The sequence below is a fragment of the Hoplias malabaricus genome, chromosome 14 (genome assembly GCF_029633855.1).
Source record: "Hoplias malabaricus isolate fHopMal1 chromosome 14, fHopMal1.hap1, whole genome shotgun sequence".
Classification (NCBI taxonomy): domain Eukaryota; kingdom Metazoa; phylum Chordata; class Actinopteri; order Characiformes; family Erythrinidae; genus Hoplias; species Hoplias malabaricus.
Window position 1 is genome coordinate 11,486,125 of NC_089813.1, and position 12,309 is coordinate 11,498,433.

At 38.1% G+C, this 12,309-nt stretch overlaps 1 protein-coding gene across 2 annotated transcripts in view; it reads right to left on the reverse strand.

Annotated features, from left to right (window-relative positions):
• Positions 1 to 689: 689 nt before the first annotated feature.
• mtor (mechanistic target of rapamycin kinase) overlaps positions 690 to 12,309 on the reverse strand; it is a 97,553-nt gene continuing 85,933 nt past the window's right edge. For both annotated transcript variants that reach the window (XM_066643360.1, XM_066643359.1), the window contains 16 exons: positions 11,893 to 12,015; positions 11,244 to 11,426; positions 9,433 to 9,567; positions 8,615 to 8,789; positions 5,861 to 5,996; positions 5,245 to 5,392; positions 5,020 to 5,142; positions 4,727 to 4,809; positions 4,537 to 4,609; positions 4,005 to 4,079; positions 3,743 to 3,878; positions 3,387 to 3,452; positions 3,083 to 3,163; positions 2,828 to 2,908; positions 1,435 to 1,540; positions 690 to 1,240 (listed from right to left, as the gene is read on the reverse strand). In XM_066643360.1, coding sequence (XP_066499457.1) covers positions 1,225 to 1,240; positions 1,435 to 1,540; positions 2,828 to 2,908; positions 3,083 to 3,163; positions 3,387 to 3,452; positions 3,743 to 3,878; positions 4,005 to 4,079; positions 4,537 to 4,609; positions 4,727 to 4,809; positions 5,020 to 5,142; positions 5,245 to 5,392; positions 5,861 to 5,996; positions 8,615 to 8,789; positions 9,433 to 9,567; positions 11,244 to 11,426; positions 11,893 to 12,015 — 1,740 coding nt within the window. In that variant the 3' untranslated portion in view covers positions 690 to 1,224. The remainder of the gene's footprint in view (positions 1,241 to 1,434; positions 1,541 to 2,827; positions 2,909 to 3,082; positions 3,164 to 3,386; positions 3,453 to 3,742; positions 3,879 to 4,004; positions 4,080 to 4,536; positions 4,610 to 4,726; positions 4,810 to 5,019; positions 5,143 to 5,244; positions 5,393 to 5,860; positions 5,997 to 8,614; positions 8,790 to 9,432; positions 9,568 to 11,243; positions 11,427 to 11,892; positions 12,016 to 12,309) is intronic.

Below are 12,309 nucleotides of genomic sequence, written 5' to 3' on the forward strand. Positions count from 1 at the left end.
GTTTAGGAGGGCGCTGTGACCTCAGTACAGTGCTCAAAGTCCATTTTAAAAACACTCCCTCCTGAGTTCGAACGGTGGTCTGTTAATAATTTGAAGTATCTCTATGAAATCTGTTTTTTACACTTATTAATATATGTAACTACAAATACTGTTTTCTAGGGTGACCAGATCTGAGATGGTGAAAAAGAGGAGGGGGGGGGGTGGACGACTACTGACGTGCAGACTGAATAATTAAATGTTTACAGAGAAGGTTATCGACCAATAACGATAGCTCTACAGTCAGACCGTCCAATCAGAAGATTTTAGGCTACTTCACCACGCCCCCTTCTCACTCAAGCGAACCAAACGGAGTAGGGGAGGGCGGGACTAGTTTGTGAACGTAACGCTTCTCCAAACTATATGTAAGTTCTAGAAAAACAAAATCCCGGACGTTTGTGAAATTCCGGCCGGACATTTTTTTAAGTCTAAAAAAGAGGACATGTCCGGGTAAAAGAGGACGTCTGGTCACCCTATGTTTTCACAATAAGTGCACATTGTAAATTAATTCACTAATAAAGGGTCTACAAACCTTTGGACATTGGGTCCAAAACTTGTTATTTTATACGTTGTTTGTAAAAATGCATTGTTGTACTGTTAAGAAGTAAAAAACATACTAATAATAACTTTATTATTCAAATTTATTAGAAGTATTTAGACATAGGTACAGAAAGGTGTATCTGTTTGCCACTGTGAATTGAATTTTAGAAAATCTCTGTTTGAAACTCGCTGCTCCGTTCCTGTGGCTTCGAGCAGTGGCAGGCCTGCAAGTCTTGTAGCGAGCGTCTTTGTCCTCCTCCCAGGGTGGTGGCACTGTGTGGGATTGGGGGAACCTTAGCTAATGAGTGGAAGTGGCAAAGACGGAACCAGAGAGAATAAACTGGGTAAAAAGGAAAGCGATCACATGATAAGCATCTATATGTTCTTTGAATAACAACACAGGTAGACTTTTCTAAAATTTATTGGCAAAGATTTACACCACTTTCAGTCAAGTATTTTGCTCCAGTTTGTGCATCATTCTATGTATTACATTATTAAATTAATAAAAGTCAGACATATTTTAAAATGTCTTTTTCATGCATCAGTGGTCTTTTCTGAGATCTATTAAGCAGGACTCCAATATGGCGTGGGTAGAACAAAGAGATTCAGCAAATAACACAAATAGCAAAGCAAGGCTTTAGAAAAGCTCTACCAAAATGGACACCTGCAGAAAGAAAAAGAAAGAAAGAAACACAATCAGAATTGTACTGTAACCAGCAGAAGTAAGTTTCTACCCAATTTATACATTTTTCATAATGGCTTTTTATCCCAGCCCCCAAAAATAAGTAAAAATATATTATTTTGTGTAAATTAAAGTTTCCTTCTGAAATATATTTATTATAATGGAGCAATACGAACCATCCAATATAACACTGGCACAGGTTCTCATGTGATGTGGCTTGCTTGATCAGCAGCTCCACTTGGGTCGGGACGTCCAGAGTCTCATCATGGGAGAAGTCACGTCCTAAATTGTGACAGTAAACATTACTGCATTTTTAATATTTTAACAAATATAACAGGTTTAATAATCATTGTCTCTAGAGCTATTCTGTATCATAGCAACCCCTGTGTAGTAACTGCACTGTCAGTTTTCTTGCACTCTATTTTTAACCTTCTGCAGAATTTCCCAGCAGTTCTGCAAAGATACACAGCTGATGTGGCACAGTTTTAGTACTGATTTGTGTTTGATTCTAGCAATTGCAGAAAGAGACCAAGACAACAGGTCTTGATTAAAGCATTTGGTTTGATTTTGCTAACCAATATTGTCCAGATATTCAGATCTGAGTTTTTAGCAAGACAACCACAACTTTTGATGGCTTGATGTCTTAATGCTAAATGTAACATAACATGCTGCCAGTACTTGCTTACTTCTCCTTGAACCGACCCATTAAGAGTAGTGTGACCAGATCTGAGATGGTGAAAAAGAGGACACGTCTCAGGGGCGGGGTGAGCTCTCGCCCCTCGCTGCCGTTGTATACTTAGCTGGACCTATGGGTGCTTTTAGGTCCTTTACACCTTTATTTGCTACACATGGGAAAACATGGGAATTTCTTTTTTAATTCATCCGAGAACTTACATTTACATTTCGGCATAGCTGCTCGAGATGAGGGTAGGTACATGAGCTTTACCTGACGTAAACAATGACTACTGACGTGCAGACTGACCAATTAAATGTTTACAGAGAAGGTTATCGTCCAATAATGGTAGCTCTACAGTCAGAGAGTCCAATCAGAAGATTTTAGGCTACTTCACCACTCCCCCTTCTCACTCAAGCGAACCAATCGAAGAAGGGGAGGGCGGGACTAGTTTGTGAATGAAACATTTCTCGAAATTCTGTGTAAACTCTAGAAAAACAAAATCCCGGACGTTTTTGAAGTTCCGCCCGGACATTTTTTTAAGTCTAAAAAAGAGGACATGTCCGGGTAAAAGAGGACGTCTGGTCAACCTAATTAAGAGTAAGTTTACAAAGAATGTTTTTGAGTCTAATTTTATGAACGAAAACTTGAAAATGAAACGAAAGGCTGTAAATAAAGTTGTAAAAAAGCCAAAACAAAACAAAAGCAAACAAACAAACTTTAAGCCTTTATTTCAAAGACGAACAAGAAAAAATACAAGATATAAACAAACACATCATCAAAAACAACTTAATAGCACCATTTTGTGAAACCTCTGCAACTTCTAGTTCACAGAAGAAAGTAATTATTTATATATTTATATTTTTATTATTTTTTTAGGTTTAAAGATGACTTACCAGTCAGTTTATCTCGCACCCTGTTGATAATCTGGATGGCTTTTTTATTCAAGGCTTCAGGCTGCACAAGGCCATCTCCAACTGTTTTTTTTAATACAAAAAAAGGGGGTTGTGAGTTAATTCAAACTTATGAGTTCTTGTCTTTTAATTTGTAAATACGTAGATATAATGAGTCAGAATTCTGAAAACCGTATTAAAGAAAAATTGATTTGAGAATTAAAGCTCATGTACTGTGTCTAGTGAGGAGTCACTTACTGAAGGAGTGAATGGATTCAGGCACAGTGGTTCCTGGCTTTTTGTGGGTGGCTTCTCCCAGGTCAATACCCTCTATTGTTTCTACCAAAGACATAACACAGTGAGCAAACATATGCTACAGACGTTCTGTTATTTAATCGATCACTGATTATATAACTTGTTTCTTGGCAGACCAATGATGCAAATGAGAATTTCGTCTTGCTTGGCTAGTTTGACTGAATAACAATCCAAACTGATCCTGATTAAACAGAATCAGAATCATATGTTATGTATGCATGGTGATTTCTGGCAGCGATGGACTCACCGACAGACTGTCCAGCTGTGTACGAGTCAGTTCTGGTCCTAGAGCGCTTGGTTCCTTTAGTGTTAGCTACAAGAAATGAGAATGACATTTGGGACATGAAAGAATTTTACAAAATGTCCAACTTTTCTGGAAATTTGTATATAATAACTTAATCATCTAAATCAATATTTAAATTATGCACATCAAAGAAAAAAAATGCATAGCTAAAAAATAGTACCAGTCATTTTGAATTTTACTAATTTAACTCATATTTCTGCCCATATTACAGATATCCATTGAAATTACTTAAGAAGTGAATATTAGATTTGTGAACAAATCTATTCTAACACCAAAGGAAAATAGGCTGCTTCACTCACTATCCATAAGCCTCCAGTTGAGTAAGGGGTCATAGACAAAGGCCTCCAGCACAGCCATGACACTGTCCCTATGTTCTCGCAGTACCTCCATCACTGTATGGCACGTGATCCGATAATTCCCATCCAAACCTGTTACCTGGGCAGAGAACCAGTGAGGGAAGACATTTAGGAAGAAAACAAACAATGGAATTCATTCCACCCAATCACCCACTAAATCAGCAGAGTTTACAATGTTACCCAGCACTATGGTAATATATTTTACCTCCATGGCATTAGTCAGCATCCTTGTCAACCTGAAGGGGATTTTCTCTGGAAACTTTTCCCTAGTCATGGCAACCTGAAACAGAATATGTATTTAATTTCTATCATCATTTACAGCACCTTGACCACTTTATTAAACAGGACACATTGACCTCAACCTACAGCTGAAAGTTAAGCTGTTTTTATTATCCAAATCATAATTTGAAAGAGTAGCATTTTCTAATCACAATGAGTTAAAATTTAATTACAGCTTTTATCACACCTACGGTTGTCTTGTGAATTGAAGTAACAAAATTTAACCTAAAAATGACTGAACTTGGTAATTTTGTAGAGGAGTTAAACCAATCAGAAGCAAGCACAAAAACATGTATTGTGACATCACAAAATACATTTAAAGCAGTAAATAACAGTGTTTAAGTCTTAAGTCAGAAAATAATCTCTTTTCCGTCTTAGGAAAGAGCCTCGACCATAATTTATTTTAAAAAAAAGGACTGCGGTCACAAATTTGTACAGAAAAATTGTAATTGTTTAACCTCAAAGCAGTCTCCAAAGTCAATGTGAAGGATCTTTCCACTCAGTCTGTCCAGCATCAGATTCGAAGGATGTCTAACAGTAAAAGAAAAAACAAAACATAAAGGATATCTTATAATGCGTTCTTTATATAATAACGCACTTTGTTCATAATCACAACGTTATCACTGGCAAAAAGACAAGTGTCCACACCTGTCTCCAAGTCCCAGGATATAGCCCACCATGGACATCACAGCAAGAGAGCGTGTGTAGTTGGTTCTCCTGTCAAACCACACCTGCACAGAGCGAAAACATGAAGAGTTATTGAAAACTGAGGAAAGACTGCATTTCCGTACAACTGAATTTATTATAATGTACAGTTTATATAGAGAGCAGCCTATATGAAGTTTTCATATATTTTTAGTGTATCAGCAAACCCCAAATTCAGACATATACCTACCTACGGTTATCAGCTCTCAATCTTGCACTTAGTCAGAAGTACATACCTCAGAACTGGGACTCTTGAGCCACAACAGCTTGGCTAAATCGTCTCCTGCTGTGTTGTTTACTGCATGTTCAAACACCTCAACTTTCTCCATTAGAGTCAGGTGGTCATAGTCTGGAGCCATCTGAAAAATAAGCACACAACCATTTTCCAATGAACACTCATCATATTCCAATTTTCTTTAGGGAAAAGAACAGTATTCAAAACACGCTGAGGTTTGTGGTACCCTGAGCATAATGCGGTGTTCGATGTTGAGCAAGATCTTTTTCTTCTCGCGGTAATCCCGAATTAGAGCGTGCAGGGTGTCACAGTGAGGAACCCATCCAATCAGACCAGAGTTAGTAGACAAGGGGATCACAGCATATCTCTGAATGCTGAGAGAGACAAAGAAATATGCAAAATTACTTCTTATAATATATAGATACATGTATATAATAGCAGTTATGCATTTTAACATGCAATGGTGAAGCCACAATTATGAATATAAGAAAGATGCAGATGAGTCCTACACTGGGGCCTTAGCTTTAGTTCTACCATATTAAAGAGGACGTTTCAGCAATTTCTGAGACTTCTGAGAAAATTAAACACAGAGATGTAAATATAATCATTCAGAGTGGTTTAATATGAAATGGTGCACTGTAAACATATGTGACTATGCATGTTCCTCTAAAACAAAGGAAATCACTCTAAATAACAGGTCACCATGGTAATTCCCAATGTAATTTCATTTTAATGCAATTTAAAGTAATAAAGTAACAATAACTCTACATTTCACTTGGTCTGGGTTTCAGTAAAATAAACCACATACATATATTTTGCAAAAAAAAGAATTTAGAATTTACCTCAGATTCTTGCGGAGAGATGCTGGGTCATTAGCCAATAGCGTGTTGACCAGACCAAAGAGCTGCATGACCCTCTCATCTTGACGCAGGTCCTCGTGACCTTTGAGCAGGAACATGAACTCGTGCCCATTGCTGCCTGTAAGGGATAATTATACAGAAACTATTAAAATACAAATAAATAACAATGGAACAATCTTGAACACAAACCCAAAATGTGATGCTTTCTTGTGTTTCTTGTGTTCTCTAACTGATAGAGGGCGCTGTTCTGTGATAAATAACTCTTGTTGATAGGATCTGTTATACCTTTTGATGATATTTATATATAGTTTAGGTAAATATGCAAACAAAACTGTCCCACCTTTAGATGTTTAAATTAACGACTCCTACTGATAATTATTTGCTGTTCAAGTATTTTTGCATAAAAAATTCTAAAATAAGAATTTTTAAATAAGAATTTATTTCTTTACATTAAAAAATTTTCTTATATTTTGGGCAGCACCGTGGTCCTACATGTAATGCCGCAGCCACACAGCTGCACACCTCACACACTCACTCCTGTGGACAATTTTTGCACAGTCAATCCGGCTATTAATATGTGCTGCTGGACTGTGGAAGGAAACTGGAGCACATGGAGGACACAGACATGGGTAGAGAACGCTGAACTTTGCACAGACAATGACCCAAGGTGAGGGCCAATTTATCAAAAATAAATAAATAAATAAATAAATAAAATATATAAATAAAAGGATGAAAAGAATTAAAAGGAAAAATTGATTAACTGATATAGATTATGGTGATTTTCAATTAATTGCACAGCCCTAAGTTCGGCACGGTGGCGCAGCAGGTAGCGTCGCTGTCACACAGCTCCAGGGACCTGTAGGTTGTGGGTTCAAGTCCCACTCCGGGACTGTGAGGAGTTTTGTGTGCTCTCCCTGTGGGTTTCCTCTGGGTGCTCCAGTTTCCTCCCACAGTCCAGAAACACATGTTGCAGATGGAATGGCGACTCAAATGTGTCCACAGGTGTGTGTGTGTCGCCCTGTGAAGGACTGGCGCCCCCTCCAGGGTGTGTTCCTGCCTTGCGCCCAATGATTTCGGGTAGGCTCTGGACCCACCGTGACCCTGAACTTCATAAGAGGTTACAGATATTGAATGAATGGATTAATATTTCTACTACTAATAAAACAAAAATTCTAATTGAGAAATTGAGTTTGGCCCCTACAGAACTGAAACAACTTCATAAAATTGTGAACTATTACAGCTTCATAAAAAAAAATATTTCATTATATCTCACACAGACTCACAAAAACACTCTCCCTACTGCCATAGTAACAGCTGTCCTATGCATTGCTCCTGGCACACCAAAGCTAGATTACCTTTCCATATAGCGCTGGATCACATAACACATTAAAATGAATCAAACCAGTAAAAAGGGTTCACCAGAGGATACATAAACGTCAATACCACCAAGACGGCAAACCCAATGGGTAGAGTAAGATAGCAAATGATCCTAATTAAACACACTTACTGTAAGTTAAACAAACTCATAATAAGAGAGACAGAAAATGACTTATGTTTATACAGCAGCTACTCAAAGAAAGAGGTTTTCTAGGACTTCTGCTGGTTTCAAGCCGACTTTCACATTAAAAGAACCGTTAAAGTTACTGCTGTCTGTGGAGAGAGAGGGACAATGGGGTTGTTCAGAACAGCCATTAAATATGAAAGCAGCCAGCAGAGCAAACGTCATGGAAAAGGAGGAGAAGAGGAGAAGGAGAAAGATGGACAGAGCCGTTGGTGCTTGATGAGAATTGCAGGCTGATAAATACGTCGCCAGGCGAGGTGACACACTAGTGTAGGGAAGTGTAGGCTGCTGGATCAGCGGGGGTGAGGGAAGGTGATGAGATTGTATAGCCTTGGGCTTCAATATAATGTAAGTTTATCCACTGTAGCTGTGCTTTCGTTTAGAGCTGGACGATATGGCCAAAATTTCACATATATACTTGTTAATTTTGGTTGATACAATATAAATCCAGGGCGGTACGGCAGGTAGTGTTGCAGTCACACAGCTCCAGGGACGTGGAGTTTGTGGGTTCGATTCCCGCTCCGGGTTACTGTCTGTTAGGAGTTGGTGTGTTCTCCCTGTGTCTGCGTGGGTTTCCTCCGGGCGCTCCGGTTTCCTCCCACAGTCCATAAACGCACATTGGTAGGTGGACTGGGGACTCAAAGGTGTCCGTAGGTGTGAGCGTGTGAGAGACTGTGTGTGTGTGTCTGTGTTGCCCTGTGAAGGACTGGCGCCCCCTCCAGGGTGTATTCCTGCCTTGCGCCCAATGATTCCAGGTTGGCTCTCGAGCGACCCTGAACTGGATAAGTGGTTACAGATAATGGATGGATGGATGGAATGGACAATATAAGTCATTTTCCATGAAGGTTATTCTTTTATATTACATATTTGTAAAGGATCACCAACTTTGTTCTATCAGATAGAAATTTCATTTTAACTCACATCAATCAGTTTACTCTCAGTCCTCTGATATCCTTGAATATTGTTAATTTATGTGAACCAATTGCATTGTTTTCCCTCATTTTATATTTGCTTATGATATTGTTTTCCTCTGCCCTGGCCCTCTGTTCTATTGGCTGACAGGTCATTCGGTTTTCCATGTGCTGACCAGTTGTTCTGCGATTGGCTGCTCAGCTGAGGGGAAGCACCAATGACAAGCTAAACAGCCACTACAGTACAGTAGTACTTGGTCTTACCCATGATGGTGAGCTTGCGTGGCCTCTGTTTGGAGGTGATGACTTGCAGTGATGGCGCGATGGACTGGATGCGTATGATTGGCTGGTTGGGATCGTAAGTGCCAGGCACAGCCAGCTCCAAGTCACGACACATCAGCAGCTTGGGTGAAACGTACTGTAGCTCCAGAGAGGTTAACTGAGGACAGGAGCACACATGAAAGTAGCCATGTTAGCACAGGTTATTTCCCTCTATCTGTCTGGCTGTCTCATTCTCTTTGCCTTTTGACCTGCCAGTCTCTCAGCCAATGCCAGGAAGCTATTTTTCTTGGCTGGATCATGTAATACAGTAAACCAACCCATAAGGTGCTGAAAATCACACCACCTGAAATAACACCACAGCCCAACATCTCAATCCATTTCTAAAGAATGCCTGTTCCTTCTCACTCAAGACTGCAATGAGGGGGAAAAAAAGGTTGCCTGCCACTCAGTTTTATTGGGAAACTGAAAAATAAAAATAGCTTTTGGCAGGAGCAAGGCTTTAAACTAATGAGGCAAATTAAAATGTAATATATATCTCTGAAAAATGAAAGATGAAATACGATACACTCAATTAACAGAATTTTTTTCACTAGAAATGGAATATACTTGGTAAAATGTACATGATTCCAGAGACTGTTATTTAAGACCTCACAAGCATATTAGTATGTTTCATTTTAATAATGATATAGTATATTATTGAATGCATTACTAAATAAACAAATGTCTAAATTGTTCTAGCAAATGGAACTGAGGAACAGGTCAAGAAAAGGTACTTAAGACAATGGGTGGTGTTAATTTACCTGTGGCAGCTGTTTGGCAATTCTTCGGAAAACGTGATAATAAAGATCCCAGGCTTGTGTCAAGTCCTTCACATTACCAGAGCGCATGTATTTCCTGCACCAGTCCTGTGCCTCCATCAGATCACGACCATATGCCTGTTGAAATACAATGCTGGTTACAACAGAAGAAACCTCCCTCCCTTTTTATTGGTCCTTGAAACCATAAAGTGAATATAATCAATATTCATGCATTGCTGTTTATATTACTGAACGTTGAACATATACTTATCTACAGATATTACAAGCAATATTACCAAAGCTGCAGTCCAAGAGTGTGTGGATGCAGTTTTTGTTTAGGAATGAAAGCTATTAATGGGGAACCTTCACATTTTCAGCAGTAACAGCTTGTAATCTACCGAATTTATATTAGACCATCGAATAGTTCAGAGAGAGGCGATACAAGTGCAAATCACTATCACGATTAATTGTACATTTTACCACAATTACGATTAAGGAATGATTATTTAGTTTTTGTATTTTTGACCCTCATAGTTCAGTGACGGGGCTTGTACTGTAAATATGCTCCAGTATTAAAGCTAGGACATTCTTTCTAATGATTCTGGGAGCTTGTTCCTCTCTTGTTTTTCGAGCACTGTTTATATTTGGTGTGTGATTGGGCTTTGGTCACTGAAACATATTATATATTTGTTTTTTTTTCTCAGCATTTACGTTTGACTTATTTTTTTTTACACTGTTGTATTGTAAAAACACAGCACATCCAAAACACAGATGATGTGCTTTTCTTTGGTATGAGCTGCGCATTTTTATGTTGCTTCCATGTGGCAGTTAGGGGCAGAATCAAGTGACTACAGTTTGGTAGCGTGGTTTTAAAGGGACAGTACATGAACACACAATGGGGACATAACTGCATAAATAACAAAACAAAAAGTTAAAAATACTTTATATAATCGATATATCGATTATATATATTCGATTTTGATTAATTTTCAATTAATTGCCCAGCCCTAATTTGATGGGATTCAGCTGCGAGAGCATTAGTGAAGCCCACCAATCTAGCTCATCCAGGTACTAAAAGTAGTTCCAGTGTTGCACAGTACAAGGTATGGGAGGATTATACCCAGTTTTTCAGCTTTTAAGAAAGTTCCTCCCACCTTCATGATCCAGCATCAGAAGAGAATTTTCCTACTCTTTAACATGGAAAAACCTGCTGCCATGATTACTATACCAGCACTCTATGATAATGGCATGTTTTCAACACTTATAGAGAACATTACATTTTTCCAGAGCGTCATATTTAGGCTTGAGTGGCTCTTTAATTTAAAGCACATTTATTATAAAATGGGTAATGGTCAGCTGCTGAACAAACTGTAATTACAGTGGCAGTTAACATTACACAAAAGAGATTGATTTGAAATAACTTTAGTTAGCCATGGCAATATTTGTTGGGTAAGTTCTACAAAAGTAAGTTCTTAAACCTTCAAAAAGTGCAAGGAATTTTTAAATGTATTTAATTAAATTATTTATTATTTTATTGTATTGTATTCATAATGGATGTTCTTTGGTTTGCTTTTTGTATTCATGCTAAAAAATAAAACCATTTAAATAAATAAATAAATCATACACATTCTGGCTATATTTACCACAGATAAAAACAAAGCTGAAACTAGAGCCAAATGCAGTACAAGTATTATTTGTCTAATCTCATTATCTGAAATAGTCATTTGTAATGATGCTAATTATTATTTTTTCATTGTTATATTTTAATTTTTCATATATTTACAGTAATAAAAAAAAGCACAAGGAATTCATACCTGATTAAAGGAGGTCTCTTTCAGCGTCTGGGGGCCTCTCTCCATCATTGCATGAAGGGGCTCCAGAACGGCAAACATTCCCTTCACGTTCCTTTCACCAAAATACAGACGTGAGGCCTCCTCCAAACCTTCATGCCACATCTCATGCCACAGGATGGCTACCCTGATCAGCTCCTCACTCACCTGCAGAGGAGAAGTACTATTAGCCTAAGCTAGTTTCTAATGCTACAATTCCACGTTATCCATCTGTGAGGTATCATAAATAATCAAAGCAACATAGGCTTGGTTCATACTATGGGGCAAATCTGATTTGTTATTTAAATGTAATTTTTAAACTGTTAAAATAAGAGTTCAGAATGTAACTTGTACAAACAACTGTGGCTTGAATATAATGTGAAAAATCTGAAAGTGGCCTCATAGCAATACTGGTTTCAGTATTGTTTTTATAAGCTTGATATAGGCCCAGTGAGGTTGCTGAACCATTTATTAAATGATGTCATCAATTGTATAAATATATGATATTTTGAAATCCTACATTAGCTTTAAGTGATGAAGCCTATACTAGGCTCTAAAAAGAAAGCATGGGACTAACGAATCAAACGAATCGAGCAGCGGTTATTTAAATACAGGTGATAACAGGGGACAGTACCATGATTGCTTGCTGGACCAGAGTGTTGCAGTGCTCACACATGTTCTTCAGGATCTTATTGGCAGCGTTGTGGCGAGCTGTGGTAGTGGACTTGGATGCCACAGTAAGTGGGTAGATCAAAGCCTGCCAAAACAGACCAGAAATCCATTATTTATGGCAAAGATCCATACAAGAAAAGTACTTTATAGTGCAAGGAGTAATTTCCAAATAAAACATAGTCTACACCAGCTAGCCAGCAGCTATCAACTCAATTTTCTACTGCTTAAATTGATCAGATAAAAATATACACCAAAGTACTTCCACTCCATGGAAATTTGAAACAGATTGCTTTTGGTGCATGACACTTACTTTCCACATTGAGACAAAAAAAATCTGTTTCTATTCCGTTCCAGTTAAACTGAGTTTTAATGTTGAGGC